The following is a 13164-nucleotide window of genomic DNA, read 5'->3' as shown; positions in this document are numbered from 1 at the left end:
ATCGAAGAATTAGGGAACTGGCCCCTAATTGATGTGAATCCTAAAGATAGATCTATCGGGCCCAACAAGCCTCATCCATTATTATGGATGCTTTAGTACTTCGAAATTTATCATGTCTGAAGGATGTCCTGGAATGATGGGGATATTCTATATGCATCTTGTGAATGTCGATTACTAGGTGTTCAATCCATATGAATGATTTTTATCCCTATGCAGTGCGAAATGCCTGATATGAGATGATATTTATGAGAAATGAAAATGAAAATCTTGTGGTCTATTAAAATTATGGAAATGTTTGATTATGATAAACTAATGAACTCACCAACCTTTTGGTTGATACTTTTTAGCATGTTTATTCTCAGGTTTGAAAGAAATCTTCCGATGCGCATTTGCTCATTTTAGAGATATTACTTGGAGTCATTCATGGCATACTTTAAAAGACGTTGCATTCAAGTCATTGAGTTTAATAAAGATTATTACTAAGTAAATGACAGATAAGGTCATATATAGTTTGGATATTATGAAGTGGTATGCATGCCTGTCAACTTTCGTTGTAATGAAAGTTTATCTTTTAAAAATAAATGCAATGTTTGTAAAACTTATCATATAGAGGTCAAATACCTTGCAATATAACCATATGTTATTGTATTTGTCCTTATGGATTAGGACGGGTCTCTACAAGATTCCATATTATCATCACAAAACCAACACTTTAGCACCAGGTGAGCTCGATGATCCCATGGCTTCAACTTGTCTTTCATTTTAAGGCGTTCACCCATAAGCAACCACAAAATAAACTCATGCTTCGGAACACACTGAGAGAACCAAACCACCCTGAACCATGGTACATCAGCAGCCCTCGGACGAATAGAATTCCAAGTTAGCGCAACTGAGCAGTGATGTTCGTTACCATCTAACCCCTTCCACAACAGCTGATCTTCATTTGAATTTAACATAGGCATAACCAAACTTTGAAGAGTAGGAAGCGTATGGATCCAACCTTGCGTCCCAGCAGCAGCTGTTGGACCAAACACATCTCGAACAGTAACTTTTTTGTTAAAACCCGCTTGGACAATATCTTGTTCTGTAATAGAATTAATCAATGGACGAATGTTGCGCCAAGAATCATACCAAGCAGATACATTACAGCCATTACCAACCTGAAAAACAAAGAAATGTCAAACCAAATGTCTTATTTGCATAAGTTTTCGCCAGCTCCAGGAATCACTTGCAGAAATCGGCACGTCCCATAAATTATGGTTACCAAGTTTATAAGTATGCGTCCATTGCACCCATAACGATTGCTTACTTGTCAAAATTCTCCAAAGGTGAAGCCATAAGAGCCAAATTCCAATGGGTTAACCTTCTAATACCGAGACCCCTAAAATGACCTGTCCTAATCCATCTGGACGAATACATTACATTTGGTTACATCGCGAGGTACTTGATCTCTATATGATACATTTTACAAACATTGCATTCGTTTTTAAAAGACAAACTTTCATTTCATCGAAAGTTGACAGGCATGCATACCAGTTCATAATATATCCAAACTATCAATGACTTAATAATGATCTTGTTGATCTCAACGACTCAAATGCAACGTCTTTTGAAATATGTCATGATTGACTACAAGTAATATCTTTAAAATGAGCAAATGCACAGCGGAAGATTTCTTTAATACCTGAGAATAAACATGCTTTAAAGTGTCAACCAAAAGGTTGGTGAGTTTATTAGTTTATCATAATCGATCATTTCCATCATTTTAATAGACCACAAGATTTCATATATTTAATTGTACACGTAACCCGAGTACAAAATAACACGCGTAACTCACGAATTAAAAATCATTCATATAGTGAACGCTTGATAATGGACTTAACTTTAATGCATAGAATATCCCCAAACAGAACCTCTCATCTGTATAATAATAATAATCTCAAAGTACTAAAGCATCCGTACTCCGGATGGGACTTGTCGAGGTCCATAGATCTATCTTTAGGATTCGCGTCGATTAGGGGCCATACCCATTTCCTAATCATTAGGTTACCAAGCTAAAAAGGGGTGATATTCAATATTCATAATCCAGTCATAGAATTTAGTTTTTGATCACTTGTGTCTATTTCGTAAAACATTAATAAAATCGGCGCATGTATTCTCAGTCCCAAAAATATATATAAAAAGGGAGTAATGAAACTCATAATTCGATATTTTGTAGTAAAAATAAGCATACGACGGAACTGAACAATGCAAGGTTGACCTTGGATTCATGAACCAATATTATATATATATATATATATATATATATATATATATATATATATATATATATATATATATATATATATATATATATATATATATATATATATATATATATATATATATATTAATACATATAATGGTAATCGAACAAATTTATTTATTTATTGTTTATAGTTTATATAGAATTTTTACTAAATCCCAATATATATTTTATTTATCTTATGCTATATATATTCATTTTATATATAATAAAAATTAATATTTATTCATATAGTTGTATTAACATGTGTCAACTTTCATATCTATATCTTTTATATAATAATACTAATAATACTAATATAAATGTTAATATTGAAAGTAATAATAATATTACTATATCAACTATAATTTAACTTATTATATTAAAGATTAATATTATATATTACTAATTATGTAATATATATATATATATATATATATATATATATATATATATATATACATATTTATTTACAATACAATTGTTCGTGAATCGTCGGGAACAGTCAGAGGGTAAATGAATAGTTCAAAGGTCAAATGTATACATGAACACAGTTCAAAATTTTTAAGACTTCAACATTATAGACTTTGCTTATCGTGTCGAAATCAACTAAAGATCAAGTTTAAATTTGATCGGAAATTTCCAGGTCGTCACAGTACCTACCCGTTAAAGAAATTTCGTCCCGAAATTTGAGTGAGGTGGTCATGGCTAACAATAAAAATGTTTTCATGACGAATATGAGTTGATAAATAAAGTTTTATCATTATTGACTAATATAGATAAAATGATTCGATTAGGTGAAGCGTACGAGTGAAGCTATTGCAAAAGATTGAAATAGGAAAAGTAAAGATTCGTCTTAGTTTTTGACAGACTCTGGATTGAATTTCGGAATTCAAGGGATTTAAAGAAAATCTTCGAAATCTAAAAGATTTGAATCTTCGGCGAATAAGGAAATTAAGATCTCTATAATTAAATACGGTGATCTGCCTCGATTACTCTGTCTGATATTTCAATTATAAATTAAGCTCTTCCGTTCTATTATTCTCACCATTCCTATACTTTCTTTCTTAGTTCATACATCCAAGAGATTGTGAAAATGCTTAATTCCGTTCTAATCCTTGATATTTTCTAATTATCATTTCTGTCATCCTTCTTTTCAATCTTCCACTAGAAAAATATTTTTACTCCTACTATTACCTTGGGGTGATACTATTCTTAATTCTACCATGTCTTTATATTGATGTTCATATTAATATCTACGGTTTGTAACCTCCGTGTTGTTATTGGGCTTTATATTTTCTCTTATATTTTGGAGCTCTTTGCCTTTTTATTATCTTCTCGACCTCTAGTAAAGCGAGTAACGGTCCAGAATTCGTAAGTATGGAATTTTGAATGAACTTAATGTTCTAAACAAGAAAGAACGTAACCGCACGATTTAATTTGTCAAATTATCAGAATCACTGAGAATAGAACTATCAAGAATATATTTTTTTGATATGTTCAGAAGTTAAGCAGGATGAAAGAGTTATGTAACATGGCACATGATGAAGTTATGATCTGTGAATCATCACGTCCCATTAGAAAATCAGCATGACTTACTGTAATATAATCACGTTGATCAAGTGCCATTATATAATACTAACTCATGCTTCAGTTCCCAACACTACTTCAAAAACATTCATATTGTAAACTCGAAGGTTTCAGAATTTAGAAACTAAAATAGTTTCTTTTTATGATATAACACAGATAGAGTGGAGAGATAATTAATATCGAACAAGAATATTTATGAAGATATCTTCAGAAATATTGAGGATATTTATAATGAAAGATACGATGATATCTTAAAATTTCTAATATCAGGGGATGATGAAGAATATTGTCCGCAAGGGTTTAGAGTAAGGAGCAAGGTATTCGCTAGAAACTTCACCTGACACTGAATCATTTGGATCCTTTGAAGGCAGGTTTAGTCTTTGTGATTTGTCCACAACCTCCTTCATGATTTGATCAATCCATTTTTCAGTTCTAACTTTTCTGAGTTTTGACCAACATACTATTCTTTATCATCAAACTTTTGGCTGTTAAGATCGTTTACAGTTTTTGCTGCTTCATTCAGCTTTTTCAACATTCAGAGCATTGATTTGTAGACTGAGTGCTTTTTAGAATTTCAAAATGGAAGCTCATAATTCTAAGAGATAAATGTTATATGTATACATATAATTGTTTATGTAGAACACTGCGATATTCGAAATTCTGATTGCTAATTCCGGGTAATTGGTATGGTCATTCTTGTTACAAGATGCGGATGAGTATATGATAGGGTTTCATGAATAATATAGATATTTTTCAGAGAGACCAAATCCGAAGTTGCTGGTACATCTGCTGATAATGTGGTGGAATATAAAAGGTTCCCCGGTAACGATGACGAAGGCCAAACTTATATATCAAAGTTATAATAGAGTTTATTCGAATGAAAAGTCGAAATTGATTTGCTGAAACTGTGACAAAATTGGCTACTTTGGAAAGGGATTGCAAAGTTATTTTCGGTAATAACAACATCAAAGGAGCTAGCACATATACGTTTTAAATTTTTACTCAGGTTCCGAGTGTTTTCAGGTGCATAACTATATGCATCAATCTTTTCTTTCGTAGATGAAGTGTGGATGGTTCATCCTCTTGATTGAGGTGTTTTCAAGAATCATAAAAGGTTTGAACGCAGATTGTAATCGTCAAGATACAAATGAGGTTTAAGATGCAATCAAGTGGCAAACTTGAAGAATTGTTTAGTTTTATATGTTATAATTAATACTTTAATTCATTTTAATTGTCCAATGTTGGTAGTCCACAGTTCGTAGTTCACAGTTAGTAATTCAATAATTCATATATAGTTTAATATATAATATTCGAATTAATTAATATGTATCGTGACCCATTGTATACATGTCTCAGACTCAATCACAACTCAAAGTATATATATTATTATAGAATCAACCTCAACCCTGTATAGCTAACTCGATCATTACCGCATATAGAGTGTCTATGGTTATTCCAAATAATATATATAGATGCATCGATATGATATGTCAAAACCTTGTATACGTGTCCCGATATTTAAAGTGCGTAAAATAAATAACAGAAATTAAATGACGATAAAAAAAATTGAGAGAATTACGATAAATAAATTGAAATAAAATGTAATCAGTTAGCTAGGAACAGTTAGCGTGGATTCTTAGCAAAATTCTTCTCATAATTAATTTGTTTGTTTCTAACAAATTTTATTTTGTCAAATGTTTTCTTCATTATGCCACTTGTTAGATTCTGATAGGTCAAAATCTAATTATGAAATTGATTGAAAATGGTTATTCTGTGGTGAACGGATTCGTATATCTGTGGTTGTAAGTAGGATAGTAAATGACTGTTGAATCAGATTCGAAAAATGTATAGTGTAACTTATTAATGTGAAATTTAAATATTCCTCGGGTATTACCTACCCGTTAAAATATTTTCACCATTAACAGTTTGTACAAAAGAATTTTTAATTACAATCTTTATGAAAACATATATACATATATATTTTCTTCAGATGTAATCATGGATTTAATGAGTTAATATAATATTAATCTCATTTGATTTACCGTTAGAACTAGAATACATAATCTCTAAACCATTAGAGATTACATAATCGCCATGAAGACGAAGATAATTGATGTAGAACGATACGTAGAACGATGATTATACTCAAGGTACAGAATGAGATGTTGAGGCATGGATTGTTGATGGTACTGGTGCTGTTTATTGATGGTACTGTTGATGTCGGTGATGTTGCTGAGGCTGGTAAATTTTGCACCATATTCTACAAATTGATTACTCGAGCGCAAAGTTCGTTGACTTCTTCTATTATTCCGGGATGATTGTCGGTCGGAACGAGCGGATTAATAAGGTTTAGAATTTTAGATAGGATATAATCGTGGTGAGATACTCTAAAAATGAGTGTGAAAATGGTGTTTCGAATGGGTTCGCCGGTAAGTGCTTCAGGTTCTTTGCCAAGAGTGCAGGTTGGTGGGTGGAAAGGATCGCCTTCTTCGCGTCTCCATAGGTTAAGTCGTCTATGAACCCATCCCCAATTCATCGAGAATTGAAGATGACTAGTTTGGTTGATCCATTTCATTTACACTGCTTTCGGAGCTTAGGTGAATATCCATGTCGGAATAGCTGTCGGGATAACTATCGGAATAGCTATTGGAATCTGAGGGACTCGAACTGGTTGAGGGATTCATCTCATACGATCAGATGAAGGATTTTCGATAAGAAATAGATTATAGGATGTAGATTAGTACCCTGCAATACATAACTTACATATGCATATATAATACTAAAATCCCATAAGTTACGGAGGAATCTACGGAAGCTGTCAGGCAAAAGTAACAATAACAGATATGCTAAGATATGAATTTATCTATACACTGTCTATGCAATAGAGGCAGTAAGACGTGTCTAGACTTTAAGGATGATAAGCAAATAATTTTGGACACTAAATGATAAGCAAAGCTTTTGACATGCAGACACGGTCGAAGTCCAGACCCACTAATGCATCTAAACAATTATCAGTTAGACACACTAATGCAAGACCTGGTTCGCTAAGACCACCACTCTGATACCACCTATAACGACCTGTCCTAATCCATCTGGACGAATACATTACATTTGGTTACATCGCGAGGTACTTGACCTCTATATGATACATTTTACAAACATTGCATTCGTTTTTAAAAGACAAACTTTCATTTCATCGAAAGTTGACAGGCATGCATACCAGTTCATAATATATCTAAACTATCAATGACTTAATAATGATCTTGTTGAACTCAACGACTCGAATGCAACATCTTTTGAAATATGTCATGATTGACTCCAAGTAATATCTTTAAAATGAGCAAATGCACAGCGGAAGATTTCTTTAATACCTGAGAATAAACATGCTTTAAAGTGTCAACCAAAAGGTTGGTGAGTTCATTAGTTTATCATAATCGATCATTTCCATCATTTTAATAGACCACAAGATTTCATATATTTAATTGTACACGTAACCCGAGTACAAAATAACACGCGTAACCCGCGAATTAAAAATCATTCATATGGTGAACGCTTGATAACCGACTTAACTTTAATGCATAGAATATCCCCAAACAGAACCTCTCGTCTGTATAATAATAATAATCTCGAAGTACTAAAGCATCCGTACCCCGGATGGGACTTGTCGAGGTCCATAGATCTATCTTTAGGATTCGCGTTAATTAGGGGTCATACTCGTTTCCTAATCATTAGGTTACCAAGCTAAAAAGGGGTGATATTCAATATTCATAATCCAGCCATAGAATGTAGTTTTTGATCACTTGTGTCTATTTCGTAAAACATTAATAAAATCGGCGCATGTATTCTCAGTCCCAAAAATATATATATATAAAAGGGAGTAATGAAACTCACAATTCGATATTTTGTAGTAAAAATATGCATACGACAGAACTGAATAATGCAAGGTTGACCTTGGATTCACGAACCTATATTTTATATATATATATATATATATATATATATATATATATATATATATATATATATATATATATATATATATATATATATATATATATATATATATATATATATATATATATATATATATATATATATATATATATATATATATATATATATATATATATATATATATATATATATATTAATACATATAATGGTAATCGAACAAATTTATTTATTTATTATTTATAGTTTATATAGAATTTTTACTAAATCCCAATATATATTTTATTTATCTTATGCTATATATATATTCATTTTATATAAAATAAAAATTAATATTTATTCATATAGTTGTATTAACATGTGTCAACTTTCATATCTATATCTTTTATATAATAATGCTAATATAAATGTTAATATTGAAAGTAATAATAATATTACTATATCAACTATAATTTAACTTATAATTAAACTTATTATATTAAATATTAATATTACATATTACTAATTATGTAATATATATATATATATATATATATATATATATATATATATATATATATATATATATATATATGTATATATATATATGTATATATATATATATATATATATATATATATTTACATATTTATTTACAATACAATTGTTCATGAATCGTCGGGAACAGTCAGAGGGTAAATGAATAGTTCAAAGGTCAAATGTATACATGAACACAGTTCAAAATTTTTGAGACTTCAACATTATAGACTTTACTTATCGTGTCGAAATCAACTAAAGATCAAGTTTAAATTTGATCGGAAATTTTCGGGTCGTCACAACCACCCTCCTCTTTAGGAAGGCAAACATCATCCCACCGAACTTTCACTTTGCCTTTCTTCAAATCACCTTGACACCACAAAAATCCGCGCATAAGTTGCTCAATATCTTTAATAATCCTGTTAGGCAATATGAACACGGAGCACCAATAAAGTTGCATATATGTAAGGACTGAGATAATCAATTGAACTCTGCCCGCAAAAGATAGGAACTTGTTCTTCCATTCTGAGATTTTATTCCAAATTCTGTCAACTAAAATCTTGCAGTCCCGATACACCAATCTAGATGACACCAAAGGCATGCCCAGATATCTAACTGGCAGACTCCCTTCTTTAAAAAGAATCATCGATAAAATAGCATTCTTTACTTGAGGACGAACATTAGAGAAAAAGGCGGTACTTTTTGGAAGGCTAGCAGACAACCCTGAGCATCTTTTAAACTCCTCAAGAGATTTCCGAATAACCTCCACCGAATCAACATTACCATATGAAAAAATAAATAAATCATCAGCGAAACATAAGTTAATGATTTTTAGCCGGTCGCATCTAGGATGATAACGAAATCCAGTAGCCAGGGAGATATTTCTCTTCAACATCAATGTAAGCACCTCCATCACAAGAGTGAACAAATACGAAGACAATAGGTCACCTTGTCTCAACCCACGTTTACCTCTAAAGTAGCCATGTAAATCATCATTTACACATATAGAGTAAGAAGCCGATGTAACACACGCCATAATCCATTTGATCATTTACACGTTTACTTCTAAAACAAATGAGAATCTCTTCCAAAAAATTCCAGTCAACCGTATCATAGACTTTCTGGATGTCACCTTTAAAAGCGCATCTCAGTGTACACCGATTGAGATGATAACCCCTCATAAGCTCTTGCGTGAGAAGAATATTGTCTGCTATTCTCCGACCGGGAATAAAGGCCGATTGGTTGCTACTAACAACCTCACCCAAGCTCGCTTTTATCCTACTCGAAATAATTCTGCTAATGCATTTGTATAAAACATTACAACACGAAATAGGACAAAAGTCGGTAACCTTACTCAGCGTCTGAACCTTCGGAAGAAGGGTAATGATTGTACTATTGATCTCCTTCAACATTTGACCATTCTAAAAAAATTCTTTAATTGCCTTAGTTACATCATCCCCAATAATATCCCAGGCTTCCTTGAACAATACCGACGTATAACCATCCGGCTCGGTAGACTTACTATCACCAATGCTAAAGATCGCATCTTTTACCTCCCGATCTGATACTCGACTAACCATAGATTGTGCTTGTTGCTGACTTACTATTTTTGTAAATAAGGAACCAGCAACACTAATCTCATCAGTACCAAATATTGAACCAAGAAATTGCTCATAATGTTGAACTATCATCTTAGGTACATCAGCCCTCTCCAAGACATTCCCATTATTATCAGTGAGGGATTCAATACGAGATCTATTCTTTCAACCATTTACGACCTTGTGAAAGTAATTTGAGTTATCATCTCCAACCCGTAACCATTCAATCTTCGCTTTTTGTTTCAACAGACATTCTTCCTCAAATATAGCAACATTATAATCTTTTAATGCCTTACTAGCATTATCACGAGCCAACATAAGGTGTGGATTAGCATCAAGGAATTTTTGCGCTTCATCAAGAATCTTTCTACTTTTAATAACATGCTCATGAACATTTCCATTTCGCCACATTAATTTTCGAACCGGTTTCTTCAAAAGACGCAATTTTTTAACCACACGATACATCGTGTGCCATTAAACCTCCTAACTCTAGGCGTCCATAACAACAGTTCGAAAGTCAGCATGTTTCGCAACATAATTGCTAAACTTAAACGGTTTTGCCTTTTTAACAATATTCCTAGGTATTTTAAGAACCACTGGGCAGTGATCTGAAATTCTATAAGGTTGGAAGATGACATAAGCATTAACGAACATGCTCATAAAAATGTCATTGGCCATGACCCGATCGATCTTTTTCAAAATTCCCGTCGAGGAGTTAGGACGTTGGTTCCAAGTGAATTGAAAACCCGAGTGACAAACATCCGACATATTAATCTCATCAACGCATTCCTTAAACCCGCGCATAGCTAACGTGCAACACGAAGAGCTAGCTGTGGATTCGTCCACCTCAAGAGCAACATTAAAATCTCCCACTATTACCCATGGTTGAGCTCCAACATACCTCTTATGCTGAATCAAGCTAAACCATAATTGACGTCTTCTAATATAATAGTTATCACCATAAATAAACGATACAAAGCATTGCCATGTATTATTCACATCCCGCACCACACAATGCATAACTTGGTCCGTTATATTTATACACATTACCTGAACTTCACCCGGATCCCATCCTACTATTATACGAGTACCACCTCTGCAAACCTTATTGTTTGAGATCCAGTTCCATGACGGAAAAACATAATTGCAACTATTCAACTTTGCCGTAATCACGTGGGATTCTAAGATCCCACACACACACACACAGATTATTAGCTTTAACAACATCACGAATCTCATTTTGTTTAGGGATAAGATTTAAACCCCTTATGTTCCATGATGCAATACTAATCATAGTAAAACCTCTTTACCGGGAGTGCTTTCCCCCTCAGAAACTAACTTTGATGCCATGAATTTTGACGTTTCATCCTGGCACGGTTCAGTGTCACTTTCCTCATCTTGCAAAACCAATTTGCTACGTGCCTGTGGCACATCATCATCCTCAAAATCACTTAAGGCTTGATATGTATTTGACATTGCCACACCTAAATTTGTAGCTTTAGTTTGCTGCCCACTTTGGCTAGTGGGTTGCGGTCCAACAGTAGCAGCAACATGTAACCCATGACCACCTACTTGTTCTTTCCCCGTGTTGGTCCAGGAAAACAACACTTGGTGTACAGACCAAAACAAAAGATGGTGGATGGGAAGAATATGCTTCAAAATTTAGACATGTGTTTATAGAGTGTTTTGTAAAAGATTGTACACTTTGTTTTAAAGTTTGTACATATAGTCATGAGGATGTTTTATCATAAGATTGTACATAATGCTTCAAATATCATACATATGTTAATGGAGTTATTTTACCATAAGGTTGTATATAATGCTTCAAATATTGTACATATGATCATGAAAGTGTTTTATCATAAGGTTGTAATGTTTCATATATTATACAATGAACATGTTAATATTTTTATTAAATATAATTAATTATTTTAATGATATCGGACTTAGAAATCTTTTCTTTATTTATGAATATTTTTTAAGCTTGAATAATCCTTATTTATGATATCATCATTTTAGAAATTTATATGATAGTATAGATTACATATCACACAATTCATTTGACTTTTTTCGAATATATGTTGCATAAAGAGTAAATGTAAAGTCTATTCTAGAGATTAAGCTATATAAACCGTGTGATATTGTGATATAAATGATAAGAGCTGAAATTACGAGTTACACGTTAGAATCTATTAATTAAATTGAAATTTAAAGAGAAATGCTAAATTTACACACAAAAATTTTAGGTGAACCGCGCTTCGCTGCGGTCGAAGTGCGGTTGATCATGTAAGAACTTGCCGATTTTTGTAAAGGAAAAAAATAATTTGAAAAAAAAAGCTATCATGACTCGAAATCATGAATATTATATACCCATGTAAGGCGTCTAAATATCCATCCATTAATGTTTTTGTGTTTTAAATATGACATTATTTATTTATAATTTCAATAAATCGTGTTTTAAGTTTATAAAAGAGATGTGCTACCCTTTGTTTAGCCAAACATACACTCCTTAACCACTCATCCACTAACACCTTTGTATTATAAAGAGGCCCGCGCTTTGTAGCGGAAGGCCAGAACGGACACTAAGAGAAAACATAATATTGAAAAAAGTAATGTGTATGAATAATAGTCTGAGATATTTAGCGTGAAAGGACCTGTCCTAATCCAACTGGACGAATACATTACATTTAGTTACATCGCGAGGTATTTGACCTCTATATGATACATTTTACAAACATTGCATTCGTTTTTTTTTAAAGACAAACTTTCATTACATCGAAAGTTGACGGCATGCATACCATTTCATAATATATTCAACTATAATTGACTTAATAATAATCTTGATGAATTCAACGACTCGAATGCAACGCCTTTTGAAATATGTCATGAATGACTCCAAGTAATATCTCTAAAATGAACAAATGCACGGCGAAAGATTTCTTTCGTACCTGAGAATAAACATGCTTTCAAGTGTCAACCAAAAGGTTGGTGAGTTCATTAGTTTATCATAATCAATCATTTCCATAATTTTAATAGACCACAAGATTTCCTTTATCCAATAATCATACACTCGCAAGTGTTTAAAAATCATTCATATGGATTGAACACTTGGTAACCGACGTTAACATAATGCATATAGAATATCCCCAAAACAGAAATCCATCTATATTAAGAACTCGAAGTACTAAAGCATACCATTTTCCAGTATGGGGGGAGTTAGGGCCC

At 32.4% G+C, this 13164-nt stretch overlaps 1 protein-coding gene across 1 annotated transcript; it reads right to left on the bottom strand.

The window, feature by feature from the left end:
* Nucleotides 1-662: 662 nt before the first annotated feature.
* LOC139902335 (uncharacterized) lies at nucleotides 663-9377 on the bottom strand. Its single transcript, XM_071884973.1, has 3 exons — nucleotides 8854-9377; nucleotides 8670-8760; nucleotides 663-1160 (listed from the first exon to the last, which is right to left on the bottom strand). The coding sequence occupies exons 1-3, from the start codon at nucleotides 9375-9377 to the stop codon at nucleotides 663-665; spliced, it is 1113 nt and encodes a 370-aa protein (XP_071741074.1).
* Between the last annotated feature and the right edge of the window lie 3787 nt (nucleotides 9378-13164).

Source organism: Rutidosis leptorrhynchoides, chromosome 3, assembly GCF_046630445.1.
Source record: "Rutidosis leptorrhynchoides isolate AG116_Rl617_1_P2 chromosome 3, CSIRO_AGI_Rlap_v1, whole genome shotgun sequence".
NCBI lineage: Eukaryota > Viridiplantae > Streptophyta > Magnoliopsida > Asterales > Asteraceae > Rutidosis > Rutidosis leptorrhynchoides.
Note: the sequence above shows the minus strand (reverse complement) of the source record. Positions and strands in the feature narration are given on the sequence as shown.

What these genes read in the sequence shown, in the direction of transcription:
- LOC139902335 (XM_071884973.1), bottom strand. Translation starts at nt 9,377, where the DNA reads ATGGCGTGTGTTACATCGGCTTCTTACTCTATATGTGTAAATGATGAT. An exon ending in ATCTCAGAATGGAAGAACAA is followed by an intron (nt 8,761 to 8,853) that starts GTTCCTATCTTT and finishes ATTGCCTAACAG; the next exon opens with GATTATTAAAGATATTGAGC. An exon ending in TGAAAGTTCGGTGGGATGAT is followed by an intron (nt 1,161 to 8,669) that starts GTTTGCCTTCCT and finishes TTTGTTTTTCAG; the next exon opens with GTTGGTAATGGCTGTAATGT.